Below are 20,454 nucleotides of genomic sequence, written 5' to 3'. Positions count from 1 at the left end.
GCACTAACCCTGTCTAACCTCGGAAATATCCGCACTAACCCTGTCTAACCTTGGGAATATCCACACTAACACTCTCTAACCTCGGGAATATCCGCACTAGAACCATAGAAATGTTACAGCACAGAAGGAGGCCATTTGGCCCATCTTGTCCATGCCAGCCTGAGGATACCCAGGTGCCCTTTCTAAACCCACCTTCCTGCACCCGGCCCATAGCCCTGCAGCTTACAGCACGTAAGGTGCAGATCCAGGTACTTTTTAAAAAAGAGTTTAGAGTTTCTGCCTCTACCACCAACTTGGGCAACGAATTCCACACACCCACTATCCTCTGCGTAAAAAAGTTCTTCCTCATGTCCCCCCCTACACCTTCTGCCACTTATCTTGAATCTATGTCCCCTGGTTCTAGAATTCTCCACCAAGGGAAACAATTTTATCCTGTCCACTTTATCTATTCCCCTCATAATTTTGTACCTCAATCAAGTCACCTCTCAGCCTTCTTTGTTCTAAGGAAAATAACCCCAACCTATCTAATCTCTCCTCGTAGCTACACTTTTCTAACCCTGGCAACATTCTTGTAAACCTCCTCTGCACTCTCTCCAGAGCTACTACATCCTTCCTGTAATGTGGTGACCAGAACTGCACACAATACTCCAGTTGTGGCCTCACCAGTGTTTTATACAATTCCAACATTATATCCTTACTTTTATATTCTATACCTCTGCCAATGAAGGAGAGCATTCCATATGCCTTCTTTACATCCTTGTCTACTTTGAACTGCTGCCTTCAGGGACTGTGTACTTATACGCCAAGATCTCTCACTTCATCTACCCTTCTTAGTATATTCCCATTTATTGTGTAATTCCTGTAACTGTTTGACCTCCCTAAACGTATGATCTCACACTTCTCTATGTTAAAATCCATCTGCCACTTTACCGCCCACTCCACCAACCCATCTATATCGTTTTGGAGATTATGGCTATCCTCTACACTATCCACTACTCGGCCAATCTTTGTGTCATCTGCAAATTTCCCAATCGTGCCCCCCACGTCCAAATCGTTAATATATAACACAAACAGCAAGGGTCCCAACACTGAGCCCTGTGGAACACCACTTGAGACAACTTTCCATTCGCAAGGGCACCCATCGACCATTACCCTTTGTTTCCTGTTACAAAGCCAACCTTTTATCTAGTTTGCCACATTACCCTGAATCCCATGGGCTTTTACTTTCCTGACCAATCTGCCATGTGGGACCTTGTCAAATGCCTTGCTAAAACCCATGTACACATCATCCACTGCACTACCTTCATCAACCCTTCTTGTCACTTCCTCAAAGAATTCAATCAAATTTGTGAGGCAAGACCTTCCTTTAACAAATCCATGCTGACCATCCCTGACTAGTCCGTGCCTTTCCACATGACAGTTAATCCTATCTCTCAGGATTGATTCTACTAATTTGCTCACCATTGATGTAAGACTAACTGGCCTATAATTGTTTGGCATTTCCTTTGATCCCATTTTAAACAATGGAACTATGTTTACATTTCTCCAGTCCTCCAGTACCTCCCCTGTATCTAGTGAAGATTGGAAAATCATCCTCAGAGCGTCTGCTATCTCCTCGCTGACTTCCTTCAGCAGCCTCGGAAACTTATCCACTTTCAAGGATTTCAACCCTTCGAGTACTTCCTCTCTATGACCAACCCATCCAATATCTCGCAGTGTTCCTCCCAGTGACTACTATATCTACATCCTCCCTTTCCTTTGTAAACATGGAGACAAAATATTCATTCAAAACCCTTCCCACAGTCTCTGCGTCTAAACACAAGTTTCCATCTTCTATCAAAGATGAACCTTGGAATAACTGCCCTACTCACACCCATCTCTGCGCTCACATACACATATGCACACTGAGCACTAACCTCTGTGTTTTGAAATGCTCAAACAGTACACCGTCATACACATCTCTGGCGTTGTATGTTGGAGAGAAGATCACCTTCACATGTAGTTCCTTTGCCAGCGGAGGGACAGACAGTGCTGAACGACTATCCTTCAGCTGCTTTTCCACACAGGATGGCCGGTAAAAACGCTGCAACACAACAAGATACCTTCAGCATCCATTCACTGCAGTGCCGAGGGACAGAGGAAGAGACGCTGAGGGGAAGTTCCGTCCTCGGGCATGTGGGGAGGCACTGAGGGGCAGCTCTACCCGTGGGGGTGGGGGGGAAACAGCCACTGAGGGTCAGCTCTACCCGCGGAGGTGGGGGTGAAACAGCCTCTGAGGGGCAGCTCTACCCACCGGGGCGGGGGGGGGGGAGATGGGGGGAAACAGCCACTGAGGGGCAGCTCTACCCACGGAGGTGGGGGGGAAACAGCCTCTGAGGGGCAGCTCTACCCGCGGGGGTGTGGGGGGAGAGAAACAGCCACTGAGGGGCAGCTCTACCCACGGGGGTGGGGGGGGAGAGAAACAGCCACTGAGGGGCAGCTCTACTCGCGGGGGTGGGGGGGAAACAGCCACTGAGGGGCAGCTCTACCTGCGGGGGTAGGGGGGGATGGGGAGAAACAGCCACTGAGGGGCAGCTCTCTCCGCGGAGGTGGGGGGGGATGGGGAGAAACGGCCACTGAGGGTCAGATCTACCCGCGGGGGGAGAGAAACAGCCTCTGAGGGGCAGCTCTACACGCGGGGGTGGGGGGGGATGGGGAGAAACAGCCACTGAGGGGCAGCTCAACCCGCGGAGGTGGGGGGGATGGGGAGAAACAGCCACTGAGGGGCAGCTCTACCCGCGGGGGTGGGGGAAACAGCCACTGAGGGGCAGCTCTACCCGCGGGGGTGGGGGAAACAGCCACTGAGGGGCAGCTCTACCCGCGGGGGTGGGGGGGGGATGGGGAGAAACAGCCTCTGAGGGGCAGCTCTACCCGCGGGGGTGGGGGAAACAGCCTCTGAGGGGCAGCTCTACCCGCGGGGAGAGAAAAACAGCCTCTGAGGGGCAGCTCTACCCGCGGGGGTGGGGGGGAAACAGCCACTGAGGGGCAGCTCTACCCGCAGGGGTGGGGGGGGGAGAGAAACAGCCACTGAGGGGCAGATCTACCCGCGGGGGTGGGGGGGGGATGGGGAGAAACAGCCTCTGAGGGGCAGCTCTACCCGCGGGGGTGGGGGAAACAGCCACTGAGGGGCAGCTCTACCCGCGGGGGGAGAAAAACAGCCTCTGAGGGGCAGCTCTACCCACGGGGGTGGGGGAAACAGCCACTGAGGGGCAGCTCTACCCGCAGGGGTGGGGGGGGGAGAGAAACAGCCACTGAGGGGCAGATCTACCCGCGGGGGGAGAAAAACAGCCTCTGAGGGGCAGCTCTACCCACGGGGGTGGGGGAAACAGCCACTGAGGGGCAGCTCTACCCGCGGGGGGAGAGAAACAGCCTCTGAGGGTCAGCTCTACCCGCGGAGGTGGGGGTGAAACAGCCTCTGAGGGGCAGCTCTACCCACCGGGGCGGGGGGGGGGGGAGATGGGGGGAAACAGCCACTGAGGGGCAGCTCTACCCACGGAGGTGGGGGGGAAACAGCCTCTGAGGGGCAGCTCTACCCGCGGGGGTGTGGGGGGAGAGAAACAGCCACTGAGGGGCAGCTCTACCCACGGGGGTGGGGGGGGAGAGAAACAGCCACTGAGGGGCAGCTCTACCCGCGGGGGTGGGGGTGAAACAGCCACTGAGGGGCAGCTCTACCTGCGGGGGTAGGGGGGGATGGGGAGAAACAGCCACTGAGGGGCAGCTCTCTCCGCGGAGGTGGGGGGGGATGGGGAGAAACAGCCACTGAGGGTCAGATCTACCCGCGGGGGTGGGGGAAACAGCCTCTGAGGGGCAGCTCTACCCGCGGGGGTGGGGGAAACAGCCACTGAGGGGCAGCTCTACCTGCGGGGGGAGAGAAACAGCCTCTGAGGGGCAGCTCTACCCGCGGAGGGTGGGGGGGGAGAGAAACAGCCACTGAGGGGCAGCTCTACCTGCGGAGGTGTGGGGGGAAACAGCCACTGAGGGGCAGCTCTACCCGGGGGGGTGGGGGAAACAGCCTCTGAGGGGCAGCTCTACCCGCGGAGGTGTGGGGGTGGGGGTGGGGGTGTAACAGCCTCTGAGGGGCAGATCCATCCTGGGGCGGGAGGAGGAGGGTGCCAAGTGACAGGCTTGAAGGGCTGAATGGCCTCCTCCTGTTCCTGTGTGACAGGCTGAAGGGGCTCTGTGACCTCCTGTTTGTGTGGGGATGTTTGAGAGGAGTCAATTTGGCCAGAGCAGGTTCGAGCGGTGGCTTCCCTTCCCTCCAGGACACTGGTGAACCCCGAAATCTTGCTGGGTCACTTCCCAGAGAGGCTAGTCCACAAATTTCCAAAACGACTGAGCAGAAAGCTATTTCCCTCCCCTCAAGTTCCAGTTCCGCACCTTGACTTTCAGCGTCCTGTTGGAGATTGGCACCGGAGATCCTTTGGAGATGTTAAACCATAGCGTATGTGAGATCGCCGCCATGTTGTCTGCCAGCTCCAGCCGGGCACTGTTTGCCACTTCCACCACGTGCACAGAGGCAAGCCGTCCGTTCAGCCATCGATCGGAGCTGCTTCCCAATGCCCTGGGGCTGCTGCAGCTTCCTGGCTCCACACTCCGACTGGAGCGTTCTGCCTCGGTTTCGGTAGCTAGCCCCCGCTCCTTCTCCACAGCCGTCTCCAGGATGGAGATGAGGACCCACTCACCATTGAAAAGACCCAGTCGCTGTAGAGCTGGCTTGGTTAGGACCAGCAGGTTATCAGCATCCAGGCCGCGGTGTTCACCAGCCATGGCACTGGGTTGAAGCTTCCCGCTGTCGGCCAGTCCAGGCAAGTCAGCCACCATCACCTCCAGCCTGCACTCCAAGGCCTGTAGAAAAGTCACCATATCAGAGTCTAGGGTTTTGCCAGGCTCCAGCACAAGGCCTGTGCCCCAAAGTGCACGAGTGTAATGGGCAAAATCAGAAACATAGAGTGGCTGGAGTAGCCTGGCTGACTGGAGCTCATTGGCATGTAGCTGGTTGGGATCCCTGAAGTCAGTGAGCACCAGGCTGGTGTTGACGGAGAGGAGACCTTGCAGAACAGGCTGGCACTCCAGAACAACCAGCTCCAAGAGGTGGCCAAAGACCTCGCCACTGTCCTCCCCGAACAAGGGGTGATAGGGCACGTTGGGGGCGTCCCCCTGCCGCAGCAGAATCTGCTGCCGCTGGCAAGTCAGGACCAGAAGACCATTGGCAAAGCTCTGGGAACCAGCCCAGCACAGGCTGGCTTTGCTGCGGGCGCCCAACACCACCTTGGTCAGGGTGGGTACTGACTGTACCAGGGAGACCCGCAGGCAGGACAGGGCACCCCCCAGGCCTGGGGACTCCTCCTCCACTTCATCCTCCACCCACAGGCCATAATGTTTGGGGAAGAGTCTGCTGGTGTAGATCCGGAGGGGGACCCCAGCACCCGGCTCCCCGGGCCCGGGCCCCCTGTCCCCCTGCTCCCCGGTCCCCCTGTCCCTGGGCCCGGGCCCCCTGTCCCCCTGCTCCCCGGGCCCCCTGTCCCCCTGCTCCCCGGTCCCCCTGTCCCTGGGCCCGGGCCCCCTGTCCCCCTGCTCCCCGGTCCCCCTGTCCCCCTGCTCCCCGGGCCCCCTGTCCCTGGGCCCGGGCCCCCTGTCCCCCTGCTCCCCGGTCCCCCTGTCCCTGGGCCCGGGCCCCCTGTCCCCCTGCTCCCCGGTCCCCCTGTCCCTGGGCCCGGGCCCCCTGTCCCCCTGCTCCCCGGTCCCCCTGTCCGGGCCCCCTGTCCCCCTGCTCCCCGGTCCCCCTGTCCCTGGGCCCGGGCCCCCTGTCCCCCTGCTCCCCGGTCCCCCTGTCCCCCTGCTCCCCGGGCCCCCTGTCCCTGGGCCCGGGCTCCCTGTCCCCCTGCTCCCCGGTCCCCCTGTCCCTGGGCCCGGGCCCCCTGTCCCCCTGCTCCCTGGGCCCGGGCCCCCTGTCCCCCTGCTCCCTGGGCCCGGGCCCCCTGTCCCCCTGCTCCCCGGGCCCGGGCTCTGCCTCCGCCGGCGGATCCTCCTCGGTGACGGTGGCGGAGATGAAGAGACCGGGCCCTGGGGCCCAGGCTGGGTCGGTTCTCAGGGAGAGGACGCAGGCAGAGCCTGGGCTGGGCCGGGGGCCCGAGCTCAAGGCCAAGGAGGCCGCACTGGGAATGAGAACCTGCAGCGGGTGGAGTTGGGCAGGGAAACGGCGGCAAAGCCGGAGCTCCGCGGGGATGGACATCGAGACATGCACCAGCGGCATCGCCATCTTTGTAAATCAGCAGCAGCATCGACGGAGGCAATGCGGCCATCTTGGTAAAGGGGGCGCATGCGCAGTGTAGACTGTGCCATATTTGTGCAGGTATTGCAGTGTCAACGGCTCAAGCGCAAAGGCATTCTCCATATTTGTAAAGGGGGGGAATGCGCATTAGGAGTGATACAGCATTGTGAAGGCGAAATCCATCCAACCACAAAGCGCACGGCGCCATCTTGGTAAAGGAGGAGGCACCATCCCACCATTCTCGTAAGGGATAAAAGCAAAATACTGCGGATCTGAAACAATAACAAAAACAAAAATAGCTGTAAAAACCCAGCAGGTCTGACAGCATCTGTGGAGAGGAAGACAGAGTTAACGTTTTGAGGCCAGGTGACAGTCTTACAGACTAGAAAGGTTAACTCTGTCCTCCTGTCCACAAATGCTGTCAGACCTGCTGGGTTTCTCCAGCTATTTTTGTTTTTGTTTCAGATTCTAATAAAGGATGTTGCTGGCTGCTCTGCAAATGTAAATAGTAAAAAGTTCAAAAAATCAAGAGTGGGACCAACAGAGAGAATATACATACACATGGAAGAGGGAGCATGGTTGTGGCACTGAATGAATTATAGAATGATTATAGGACAGGCTAAGGCCCCTCAGCAAAATGTGTCCATTGACCCTGTCTCCACCACACTCTCAGACAGTGCATTCCAGATCCTAACCACTCAATTGACACTGTCTCCACCACCCTCTCAGGCAGTGCATTCCAGATCCTAACCACTCGATTGACCCTGTCTCCACCACACTCTCAGACAGTGCATTCCAGATCCTAACCACCCGATTGACCCTGTCTCCACCACACTCTCAGACAGTGCATTCCAGATCCTAACCACTCGATTGACACTGTCTCCACCACACTCTCAGACAGTGCATTCCAGATCCTAACCACTCGATTGACCCTGTCTCCACCACACTCTCAGGCAGTGCATTCCAGATCCTAACCACTCGATTGACCCTGTCTCCACCACACTCTCAGGCAGTGCATTCCAGATCCTAACCACTCGATTGACCCTATCTCCACCACACTCTCAGACAGTGCATTCCAGATCCTAACCACTCGATTGACACTGTCTCCACCACCCTCTCAGGCAGTGCATTCCAGATCCTAACCACTCGATTGACCCTGTCTCCACCACACTCTCAGACAGTGCATTCCAGATCCTAACCACTCGATTGACCCTGTCTCCACCACACTCTCAGACAGTGCATTCCAGATCCTAACCACCCGATTGACCCTGTCTCCACCACACTCTCAGACAGTGCATTCCAGATCCTAACCACTCGATTGACACTGTCTCCACCACCCTCTCAGGCAGTGCATTCCAGATCCTAACCACTCGATTGACCCTGTCTCCACCACACTCTCAGGCAGTGCATTCCAGATCCTAACCACTCGATTGACCCTGTCTCCACCACACTCTCAGGCAGTGCATTCCAGATCCTAACCACTCGATTGACCCTGTCTCCACCACACTCTCAGACAGTGCATTCCAGACCCTAACCACTCAATCGACCCTGTCTCCACCACACTCTCAGGCAGTGCATTCCAGACCCTAACCACTCGATTGACCCTGTCTCCACCACACTCTCAGGCAGTGCATTCCAGATCCTAACCACTCGATTGACCCTGTCTCCACCACACTCTCAGACAGTGCATTCCAGATCCTAACCACCCGATTGACCCTGTCTCCACCACACTCTCAGACAGTGCATTCCAGATCCTAACCACTCGATTGACACTGTCTCCACCACCCTCTCAGGCAGTGCATTCCAGATCCTAACCACTCGATTGACCCTGTCTCCACCACACTCTCAGGCAGTGCATTCCAGATCCTAACCACGCGATTGACCCTGTCTCCACCACACTCTCAGGCAGTGCATTCCAGATCCTAACCACTCGATTGACCCTGTCTCCACCACACTCTCAGACAGTGCATTCCAGACCCTAACCACTCGATTGACCCTGTCTCCACCACACTCTCAGGCAGTGCATTCCAGACCCTAACCACTCGATTGACCCTGTCTCCACCACACTCTCAGATAGTATATTCCAGATGCTAACCACTCGATTGACCCTGTCTCCAACACACTCTCAGACAGTGCATTCCAGATCCTAACCACTCGATTGACCCTGTCTCCACCACACTCTCAGATAGTATATTCCAGATGCTAACCACTCGATTGACCCTGTCTCCAACACACTCTCAGACAGTGCATTCCAGATCCTAACCACTCGATTGACCCTGTCTCCACCACACTCTCAGGCAGTGCATTCCAGATCCTAACTACTCGATTGACCCTGTCTCCACCACACTCTCCGAAAGTGCATTCCAGATCCTAACCACTCGATTGACCCTGTCTCCACCGCACTCTCAGACAATGCATTCCAGATCCTAGCTGCTCGATTGACCCTGTCTCCACCACACTCTCAGAATGTGCACTCCAGATCTAAGCTCTGCAATCCTGCCACATCTGGTGGTGGACAATTAAATAACTCACTGAAGGAGGAGGAGGCTCCACAAATATGCCCATCTGCAATGATGGAGGACCCAGCACATCAGTGCAAAAGATAAGGCTGAAGCATTTGCTACAATCTTCAGTCAGAAGTGCCGAGTGGATAATCCATTTCGGCCTCCTCTGGAGGTCCCCAGCATCACAGATGCCAGTCTTCAGCCAATTCGATTCACTCCATGTGATATCAAGAAATGGCTGAAGGCACTGGATGCTGCAAAGGCTATGGGCCCTGACAATATTTTGGCAATAGTATTGAAGACTTGTGCTCCAGAACTTGCCATGCCCCTAGCCAAGCTGTTCCAGTACAGCTACAACACTGGCATCTACCCGGCTATGTAGAAAATTGCCCAGGTATATCCTGCACACAAAAAGCAGGTTAAATCCAACAAGAGAGAATCCAACCATCGCCCCTTGATGTTCAATGACATTACCACCACTGAATCCCCCACTATCAACATCCTGGGGGTTACCATTGACCAGAAACTGAACTGGACTAGCCATATAAACACTGTGGCTACGAGAGCAAGTCAGAGGCTGGGAATCCTGCGACGAGTAACTTACCTCCTGACTCCCCAAAGCCTGTCCACCATCTACAAAGCACAAGTCAGGAGTGTGATGGAATACTCCCCACTTGCCTGGATGAGTGCAGCTCCCACAACACTCAAGAAGCTTGACACCATCCAGGACAAAGCAGCCGCTTGATTGGCACCCCATCCACAAACTTTCACTCCCTCCACCACCAACGCACAGTAGCAGCAGTGTGTGTACCATCTACAAGATGCACTGCAGGAATTCACCAAGGCTCCATAGACAGCACCTTCCAAACCCACGACCATCTAGAAGGGCAAGGACAGCAGATAAATGGGAACACCACTCCTGGAAGTTCCCCTTCCAAGTTACTCACCATCCTGACTTGGAAATATATCACCGTTCCTTCACTGTTGCTGGATCAAAATCCCGGAACTCCCTCCCTAACAGCACTGTGGGTGTACCTACACCACATGGACTGCAGCGGCTCAAGAAGGCAGCTCACCACCACCTTCTCAAGGGGCAACTAGGGATGGGCAATAAATACTGGGCCCAGCCAGCGAAGCCAACATCCTGTGAAGGAGTAAAAAAAAGAAACTAAATTTATCTCATTTTAACAATTCAAAAGTATTTCCATAAACTTCTCTGGTCTTCAATCCCAGATTAGTATCGATAAAGTAAACATAAGTGAATATAAAATCATCCGTGACCTGTCTCCCTTGTGCTCATAGTGCCCTTAAGTTACATTTGTGAGTGCTGACCCCTCACTGGCACCGGTGTTGGAGACATCCTGCTCACTCTGCTGTCCTGTTGACCTTGATGACCTTGGCGGGCATCCTCTGGCCAGTGGAGCCTGTGCTGGCCCCGCCTGGGAGGGAGCGGCCAGCTGGCATCTCCCCAGTCGCCGCAGCCTCATCAGATGTCACGGTCACTGGCAGAGGGGCAGAGGAGCTGCTGCCGTCATCCAGAGTGCCCTGAGAGGAGCCCCCAGAGACAACAGGCAGCTCGTGCGCCAACGTCAGGTCGCTCTGGACCTCCCTGCTCACCGTTGATGGATGGGCACTGAGCTGGGATACTGGGTGCTTCTCCATCTCCCACACTGTCACTGACCACCTGAGGTCATTGCCCGTGTGAGGGCTGCAGATCCCAGCACAACCCCAGGAACCCCTGATTCTGTCTCTGGAGCTGCCTCTTCATGACAGTTACCACGCTCTCAATGGAGGAGGCAGTGTAATCACCCATGACAGTCAATGCAGTACTCATGCTCTGCATGGACTCCTCCATCATGTAGACCATGGCACACAGACCATCGTGGATCTCTGCCAGATCCTCCCGCACACCCCGCTGGACATCCAGCATCAGCCACCTAATGGACGACTCCGGAGGCCCAACATCAGCCACTGACTGAGCATGGCCCTGGTCTCCAACAGCCCTCCGACTCCCAGCACCCTGGGCACTCTCTGCCTCTGCCTGCACCTCAAGCCACTGTGAAGTGCCCTCACCAATGTGCACCGAGATACTGGCCATTGGTCTAATGTCCACCGAGGTGCTGGTATCTGTGCTGGTGCCTGCTTCAGTGGGCGGGTGTGATGCAGGTGAAAATGATGCCCGGTGGTCCTCCGGTGTCAGGGATGGCCCTTCCAGGTCTGCGGATCGGACACCTGCTGGTGACCCTAAAAGAGGGAAGGACATGTCATTAGTTAAGGTCATCACCCTGTCACTGTGCATGCCAGGCACCCTGGTGAGACAATGGAGATCTGCATCATGGTAACCATCATCTTCCAATGGGGACTCCAGGACCGAGGCTCCCATCAATGAAGGAACTACACTAGAATGTTTGCAAAATCCGAAAGTCTTACCTCTACACACTGCGCTCTTACCTTCATCTGGTACCCCCGCCTCTCCACGCCTGGTTGCAAGGGAGTGTGCCAACTCTCCAGTTCCAAAGTGTCCTGCTTGAACCGGGAGACCAGCAGCAGGTTGGCGGCCCTCGGCCTGTATGTGACCTCTCGGCTTGGATCTGGCTCGTCTTCTCCTGAAGCATTAGAGGAGCATCGATTGGTCCACTCTCTACCTGCAGCATCATTGCAGCCTGGCCAATCCCAGCTGAGGAGCACCTCGCAGGGCTCGTCCGAGTCGTGGCCTTTGAACCGCAAGGCACTCAGTCCAAGCAGCCGGGGCTCACCCCCTTGGCCAGCTAAAGTGTCATTGACAGTTGGCACTCAGACTGTAACACCCCTGAGCTCCACGGAGGAGACGGCCAGACCTTAACACTTCTCCACACTGACCCACGCCAACATGGTGCTCACCCTTCCCGAACGCAGCAGGTCATTGAATCTCTTGCGGCACTGCCCCCATGTGCACCGCACCACATCGTGGCTGCTCCCCCGGGCTCCCACCTTCCCCCATGCCCTCTTGGTGAGGTGTGGTGGCCTCTTCCTCCCATCTCTGGGGACAAGGGTGTCCCTCTGGGCAGCCACCTCCTGCAGGAGGGCAGTGAGGGACTCATCAGAAGAGCAAGGGGGACAGAGTGCCCACCCGACCTGCCCTCCTGCCTGGCATTTGCTGCCGCACTCGACTCCATCATTACAATGGCAGACAGACGTCCTTCCCTGGCAGCCTTCCTGGGGCTGCCTGGGCCATATTTAAACCACCTGCTGGGTCACCATTGGACCCTGCGGCTGACGGGCCCCTGATCAGCGTGGAGCCACGTTTCACACTCGGTGTGGGGGGGGGGGGGGTGCGGGGTTTAATTGGCCTGCCAATGTGAAATTGTGGTCAGGGCCCCATCGGGGACAGCAGTCAGTTTCGAGGCTGCTCCTGGGCCACCCGCTGTGCCCACCGGACGAGGGGAATATCCTGCCCTTGGTCTTTCACATCACGTGGGAAATGTCTTTGCTCTTTGGCTTCACCCTTCAGGATTTCTAATGTTTCTGTGCACAGGGGCTTTGCGAAACTCCGTTTTAACCCTTTACTGACCATCACACCACCTCATAGTCAGAGCCAAGCAGGCCAGATAATTAGTTTTGACTGTTACTAGCCCAATAGTCATTTGGTAGTACAGAACTTGAGTATTGCTGAAAAGAGAGACAAGCCTAAGCACTCATCAGGACACTGGAAAGAATACCACTATAAGGAGGAAAACAACAATTTATACCGTATGTGAAGAGAGTGCAGATTAATTGGCAAGTGGCGTTGCCATGGAGAATGCACCACTGATGGTGACTGACAGTTAACCAGCAAGCATTGTTTGAAATTTAAACTAGGCAGCTTAGAATCATGGAGCTATACAACACAGAATCAGGCCCTTTGGCCCATAGTGTCTATGCCGGCCATCAAGCCTCTTTCTATTCTAATCCCATTTTCCAGCCCTTGGCCCATAGCCCTCTATGCTATGGCATTTCAAATGCTCATCTGAATACTTCTTAAATGCTATGAGGGTTTCTGCCTCTACCACCCCCTCAGGCAGTGTGTGTTCCAGATTCCAACCACCCTCTGGGTGAAAAAAATCCCCCCTCAAATCCCCACTAAACCTCCCTCCCTTTACCTTAAACCTATGCCCCCAGGTTATTGACACCTCTACTAAGGGGAAAAGTTTCTTCCTATCCGCCCTATCTAAGCCACTCATAATTTTATACACCTTAATCAGGTCCCCCCTCAACCTTCTCTGCTCCAGGGAAAATAACCCCAGCCTATCCAGTCTCTCTTCATATCTGAAACGCTCCAGCCCAGGGAACATCCTGGTGAATCTCCTCTGCACCCTCTCAGTGGTGCCTCCTGCCACTAAGCAATTTTGGATCCAATTTACCAAATTGCCCTGGATCCCATGGGCTCTTACCTTCTTGACCATTCTCCCATGCAGGACCTTGTCAAAAGCCTTACTGAAGTCCATGTAGACTATATCAACTACACTACCCTCATCTACAAAACTAATCACATTCTTCTTACAGTGTAGCGACCGGAACTGCACACAGTACTCCAGCTATGGCCTAACTAGCATTTATACAGCTCCAACATAATCTCCCTGCTCTTATGTTCTATGCCACTGCCTATGCCTTGTTAACCACCTTATCTACCGGTGCTGCTGCCTTCAGGGATCTATGGACATATACACCAAGATCCCTCTGATCCTCTGTATTTCCTAGGGTCTTACCATTCATTGTGTATTCCCTTCTGTGTTAGTCCTCCCAAAATGCATCACCTCACACTTTTCAGGATTAAATTCCATTTGCCACTGCTCTGCCCATTTTATCAGCCCATCTGTATTGTCCTTAATCTAAGGCTTTCCTCCCCATTATTTATGACACCACCAATTTTCATGTCAACTGCGAACTTACTGACCAATACTCCTATATTCACATCTACATCATTACTGTACACTACAAACAGCAAGTTCCCAGCGCTGATCCCTGCGATACACCACTCGTCACAGGCTTCAAATCACAAAAACACCCCTCGACCTTCACCCTCTGTCTCCTGCCACTAAGCCAATTTTGGATCCAATTTACTAAATTGCCCTGGATCCCATGGGCTCTTACCTTCTTGACCATTCTCCCATGTGGGACCTTGTCAAAAGCCTTACTGAAGTCCATGTAGACTACATCAACTACACTACCCTCATCTACACACCTAGTCACCTCCTTGAAAAATTCAATCAAGTTTGTTAGACATGATCTCCCCCTGACAAAGCCATGCTGACTATCCTTGATTAATCCCTGCCTCTCCAAGTGGAGATTAATCCTGTTCCTCAGAATTTTTTCCCAATAGTTTCCCTATCACTGATGTTAGACTCACTGACCTGTAATTACCTGGTTTATCGCTACTACTCTTCTTGAATAATGGTACCATATTCGCTGTCCTCCTGTCCTCTGGCAAGTCTCCTGTGACCAGAGAGGATTTGAAAATTAGCATCAGAGCTCCTACAATCTCCTCCCTTGCCTTACATAGCAGCCTGGGATGCATCTCATCTGGGCCTAGGGATTTATCTAGTTTTAAGTCCGCTAAAACTGCTAATACCTCCTCCCTTTTAATGCTGATTTGTTCAAGTATATCACAGTCCCCCTCCCTGATTTCTACACCCACATCACCCTCCTCCATAATGAACACAGATGAAAAGTAATCATTTAAAACCTCAACTACGTCCTCCAGCTCCACGAACAGATTGCCACTTTGGTCCCTAATGGGCCCTACTTTTTCCCTGGTTATCTTCTTGCCCTTAATATAGTTATAAAATGCCTTGGGATTTTTCTTGATCTTGCCTGCCAGTGTTTATTCATGGCCCTCTTCACTCTCCTGGTTACTTTTTTAAGTACCCCCCTACATCTTCTATACTCCTCTAGGGCTTCCACTGTTTTCAGCCCTCTGTATCTGTCATAATCCTCCTTCTTTTCCTTAACCAATCCTCTATATCCCTTAACATCCAGGGTTCCCTGGACTTGTTGGTCCTACCCTTCACCTTTACGGGAAAATGTTGGCCCTGAACTCTCGCTATTTCCTTTTTGAATGACTCCCACGGGTCTGATGTAGACTTTCCTACAAGTAGCTGCTCCCCGTCCACTTGGACCAGATCCTGTCTTATTGAAATAGGCCTTCCCCCAGTTCAGGACACTTTATTTCAGGTCCATCTTTGTCCTTTCCCATAACTACCTTCAATCTTACAGAGTTATGGTCACTATCCCCGAAATGCTCCCCCACTGACACTTCTACCACTTGCCTGACTTCTTCCTTAAGATTAGGCCCAGTATTGCCACTTCTCTTGTCGGACTTTCTACATGCTGGCGTAAAAAGCTCTCCTGGATACACTTTATGAATTCCATCTCCTCTAAGCCTTTCACACTAAGACTATCCCAGTTAATATTGGGGAAGTTGAAATCCCCTAGTATTATCACAGAACCACACAGTGCAGAAGAGGCCCTTCAGCCCATCGAGTCTTCACCAACACATGTGAAACTCTATTATTACCCTATTATTTTTACACTTCTCAGATTTGACTACATATTTGCTCCTCTATCTCCTCTGACTGTTTGTGGGTCTATAGTACACTCCCAACAAAGTGATTGCACCCTTTTTGTTTTTAGGTTCTACCCATATGGCCTCATTTGAGGAACCTTCTAAGATACCATCCTTCCTTACTGCAGTAATTGACTCCTTGGTCAATAGTGCAATGCTGTCTCCTCTTTTACACACTCCTCTGTCATGCCTGAAGATTCTATAGCCTGGAATATTGAGCTGCCAGTCCTGTCCTTCCCTCAACCATGTCTCTGTAATAGCAACAATATCATATTCCAATGTGTTAGTCAGCGCCCTCAATTCATCTACCTCACTTGTAAGACTCCTTGCTTTAAAATAGATGCAATTCAGCCCTGCATTATTCCCTTGTGTCTTAACAGGTCTATATTTGCTCTGCCTTCCAGACTGACTTGGTTTCTCTTCTATATTTAGCTGTGCATCACCCCCTTCTGTATCTCACCCCCTGCCAAATTAGGTTAAAATCCCCCCACCAACACTAGTAAATCTCCCCACGAAGATGTTGGTCCCGCTCCAATTCAGGTGCAACCTGTCCGCCTTGTACAGGTCCCACCTTCCCCAGAAATGGACCCAGTGAATTAGGAAACTAAAGCCCTCCCTCCTGCACCATCTCTTTAGCCACACATTTATCCTCTCTATCCTCCTATTTCTATACTCACTAGCATGTGGCACATGGAGTAATCCAGAGATTACAACCTTTGAGGTCCTGTTTTTTAATCTGCTATCTAGATCCCTTAATTCTCATTGGAGGGCCTCATCCCTCTTTCTAAGTATGTCTAACCATGAGAACCATGACCTCTGACTGTTTGACCTCCCCCTTCAGAACGCCCTGCAGCCGTTCTGTGACACCCTTGACCCTGGCCCCAGGGAGGGAACGCACCATCCTGGAGTCACTTCTATGGCCACAGAAGCGCCTGTCCTCACTATTGAGTCTCCTACCAGTATTTCTCTTCCTCTCTTACTCCTCCTCCTCTTGTGCAGCTGAGCCACCCATAGCGCGGTGAACTTGGCTCTGGCTGCACTCTCCAGAGGCACCTTCACCCTCACTGTTTTTCAACATAAAGAAACGATTCTTGAGTGGGATGCACTCTGGGGTTTCCCTGACTACCTGCTTGCCTCCCTTCTTCTGACTGGTGGTCAACCATTCCTCCTCCGACTGCACTTCCTTAAGCTGCGGGGTAACCACATGTAAAAATATGCTATCCGTGCGTAACCCTCAGCCTCGCGGATGCACCGCCGTTGTCTCCAGCTGTCGCTCGGGCTCCGAAACCCGTTGCTCTGATTGGTCAAAGCATTGCCCTGAGGAACGAGCCAGCGAATGGCTGCCACTTATTTTGTTCAGCCGAAACAGCAGGAAGAACATGTGCGTACGTACATTGTGATGCAGGCAAAAATACTGCGGACGCTGGAAATCTGTAACGGAAACAGAAAACGCTGGAGAAACTCATCAGGTCTGACAGCGTCTGTGGAGAGAGAGAAAGAGTTAACGTTTCGAGTCCGTATGACTCTTCTTCAGAGACTTGAAACGTTAACCCTGTCTCTCTCTCCACAGATGCTGCCAGACCTGCTGAGTTTCTCCAACGTTTTCTGTTGTTGTTGTTGTTGTACATACATTGTGCCTGCTTCAGCAAAACAAAATAAGTGACAGCCATGAAACTGCCTGTTCTGCCCCTCCTGCTAGGGGCAGGTGAATACAGTCAGACCCAGGAGCACAGCCGGAACAGACAATGCTCTGGATGCTGACACTTTGTTCTTCCTCATCCAGGAGGCTGTCACCTGCAGCCTTCACCTGATTGGTTCCTGGAAAGGCCAATCAATGCCACTCCTGCGGCACACAGAGTCACGCCCTCGGCTCCCATTGGTCAATCCCACAATCTGCCTCCGCCGAGATCCTGAGGGCCCACTGGATCGCGCACGCGCGGCTTTATTGCTGCGGGGGCGGGGGGGGGGGGGGTGTGTGGGGCTGGGGAGAGGCGGATTCCTCACCTCCACCAATCAGGGAGCTGCCTCCCCACCCCGCCCCTCCACCAAGGCTGCGATGATTGATTCGTCGGATCGACTGCGCCGCGTAGAGGGAGGGGGCGGGAGCCACATGACTGACTGCCAGGCTGACCAATGGAAGATCAAATCGGGGTGGGCGCTAAAAGGGCTCGCGCGACAAACAGTTTTAACCGTCAGAACCTGAGGCAGAGTCAGAGAGACAGTCAGAGGCAGAGAGAGAGACAGTCAGAGAGAGAGGAATACTGATAGTCAGAGAGAGGGTGACTGACATTCAGAGAGAGAGAGAGAGAGAGAGAGACAGTCAAAGAGAGTCTGACAGTCCGACAGAGAGAGACTGACAGTCAGAGAGAGAGAGACAGTCAGAGAGAGAGGAATACCGATAGTCAGAGGGAGATTGACATTCAGAGAGAGAGCCTGACAGTCAGACAGAGGGAGACTGACTGAGAGCGAGAGAGACTGACATTCAGAGAAAAGAGAGAGACTGACAGTCAGAGAGAGAGAGAGAGACAGAGAGAGAGGAATACTGACAGTCAGAGAGTAAAATACTGATAGTCAGAGAGAGACAGTCAGAGAGAGTCTGGCAGTCTGACAGAGGGAGACTGACATTCAGAGAAAAGAGAGAGACTGACAGTCAGAGAGAGAGAGACAGTCAGAAAGAGAGAGGAATACCGATAGTCAGAGAGAGGGAGACTGACATTCAGAGAGAGAGAGAGCCTGACAGTCAGACAGAGGGAGACTGACTGAGAGCGAGAGAGACTGACATTCAGAGAAAAGTCAGAGACTGACAGTCAGAGAGAGAGGAATACTGACAGTCAGAGAGTGGAATACTGACAGTCAGAGAGTGGAATACTGATAGTCAGAGAGAGAAAGACAGTCAGAGAGAGTCTGACAGTCTGACAGAGGGAGACTGACAGAGAGTGAGAGAGAGACTGACAGCCAGAGAGAGAGAGACTGACATTCAGAGAAAAGAGAGAGACTGACAGTCAGAGAGAGAGAGACAGTCAGAGAGAGCGAGGAATACTGACAGTCAGAGAGTGGAAAACTGATAGTCAGAGAGCGGGAAACTGACATTCAGAGAGAGAGAGAGAGAGACTGGCAGTCAGACAGAGGGAGACTGACAGATAGAGGGAGACTGACAGAGAGAGTGTGACAGTCAGAGAGAGAGAGAGACTGACAGTCAGAGAGTGAGTCAGTGAAGGTCAGTGTGTGAGAGAGAGAAAAAGAGACATACCTCCTCAGACGCACACACACACAGTGTGAGACAGTGACAGGCTGTTATCGGTCTATAGACAGACAGGCAGAGACACACATGAAACAGAGCTGATCACCTGTAGATAGCAAGCACCATATGGATATATAAGCCCAGAGAAAGATATTGGCAATTCCTAATATAGTGCACAAACTACCATTCAGTTACCCTGCAGATAGGTAAACACAGATAGAGATTGCAATAGAAATACACAGAGTGGTCTGGAAGGTGTACACATTGTGAGAGAGGTCAGTCAGTGAGTGAAGCAGATATCGAGGCCATTTGGTGAGAGGGACTGAAACGAAGAGCTAGAGACACGCGGAATTCTTCAAGATGGCATCATTCTGTCCCAAATGTACTAAACCTGTCTACTTTGGTAAGTGCACCATTCTCAGAGAGCTCTGTGATTCACAATACAGAACGGGCTTCATATATTAACCTGTCCACCCCCATCGATCAGGAGGGCAAATGATCCCTGACCTCACCGAACAATAAGGAGGGCAAATGATCTCTATGATGTGATCCATTGTTCAGGTGGGGGAATGATCCCTGGTGTGATCCATTGATCAAGAGGGGGAATGATCCCTGACCAGATCCACTGATCATGAGGGGGAAATGATCCCTGATGTGATCCACTGATCAGGAGGAGGGAGAGTGATCTTTGATGTGATCCACTGATCAGAAGGGGATGATCCTTGGTGTGATCCATTGATCAGGAGGGGATGATCCTTGGTGTGATCCATTGATCAGGAGTGGGAATGTCCTCTGAAGTGATCCATTGATCAGGAATGGGAATGATCCCTGAGCGTGATCCATTGATCAGGAGTGGGAATGATCCCTGAGCGTGATCCATTGATCAGGAGTGGGAATGATCCCTGATGTGATCCATTGATCAGGAGTGAGAATGACCTCTGAAGTGATCCATTGATCAGGAATGGGAATGATCCCTGAGCGTGATCCATTGATCAGGAGTGGGAATGATCCCTGATGTGATCCATTGATCAGGAGTGGGAATGACCTCTGAAGTGATCCATTGATCAGGTGGGGGAATGATCCCTGACGTGATCCATTGATCAGGAATGGGAATGATCCCTGATGTGATCCATTGATCAGGAGTGAGAATGACCTCTGAAGTGATCCATTGATCAGGAATGAGAATGATCCCTGAGCGTGATCCATTGATCAGGAGTGGGAATGACCTCTGAAGTGATCCATTGATCAGGTGGGGGAATGATCCCTGACGTGATCCATTGATCAGGAATGGGAATGATCCCTGAGTGTGATCCATTGATCAGGAGTGGGAATGATCCCTGATGTGATCCATTGATCAGGAGTGGGAATGACCTCTGAAGTGATCCATTGATCAGGTGGGGGAATGATCCTTGACGTGATCCATTGATCAGGAATGGGAATGATCCCTGATGTGATCCATTGATCAGGGATGGGAATGGCCTCTGATGTGATCAATTGATCAGGTGGGGGAATGATCCCTGATGTGATCCATTGATCAGGGGTGGGAATGGCCTCTGATGTGATCAATTGATCAGGTGGGGGAATGATCCCTGACGTGTTTGTTCCATAATTATTCATCTTTCCTTGGTGCTTTTAGTTGTTAAATGCAAAGTGTTCTTACTGAGGAAAGTTACCTTTGTGGATCGAACTGCTTCAGTTCTAGTGTTTTGCTGGATGTAAGATCTGCAAGAAGTGTCTGTTTTATTTGGAAAGAAAGTCAGGTATTTTCAAAAGGACAGGAGCAATTTTTTTCAGAGCTGAACCTCAGAATTTGGGAGTC

The 20,454-nt window shown here is 52.8% G+C and overlaps 2 protein-coding genes across 4 annotated transcripts in view; one reads left to right on the top strand and one right to left on the bottom strand.

Annotated features, from left to right (window-relative positions):
* Positions 1-6,298, bottom strand: part of pex6 (peroxisomal biogenesis factor 6) — a 127,581-nt gene extending 121,283 nt beyond the window's left edge. Inside the window, exons 1-3 of the mRNA XM_041188137.1 lie at positions 5,648-6,298; positions 4,417-5,565; positions 1,917-2,083 (exon numbers count right to left, since the gene is read on the bottom strand). Coding sequence (XP_041044071.1) covers positions 1,917-2,083; positions 4,417-5,565; positions 5,648-6,298 — 1,967 coding nt within the window. The remainder of the gene's footprint in view (positions 1-1,916; positions 2,084-4,416; positions 5,566-5,647) is intronic.
* Positions 6,299-18,636: 12,338 nt separating this feature from the next.
* Positions 18,637-20,454, top strand: part of LOC121278022 (cysteine-rich protein 2-like) — a 308,579-nt gene continuing 306,761 nt past the window's right edge. For all 3 annotated transcript variants that reach the window (XM_041188029.1, XM_041188030.1, XM_041188028.1), the window contains exon 1: positions 18,637-19,038. In XM_041188029.1, the coding sequence (XP_041043963.1) occupies positions 18,996-19,038 (43 nt within the window). In that variant the 5' untranslated portion in view covers positions 18,637-18,995. The remainder of the gene's footprint in view (positions 19,039-20,454) is intronic.

The sequence above is a fragment of the Carcharodon carcharias genome, chromosome 5, assembly GCF_017639515.1.
Source record: "Carcharodon carcharias isolate sCarCar2 chromosome 5, sCarCar2.pri, whole genome shotgun sequence".
Taxonomy (NCBI): domain Eukaryota; kingdom Metazoa; phylum Chordata; class Chondrichthyes; order Lamniformes; family Lamnidae; genus Carcharodon; species Carcharodon carcharias.
Note: the sequence above shows the minus strand (reverse complement) of the source record. Positions and strands in the feature narration are given on the sequence as shown.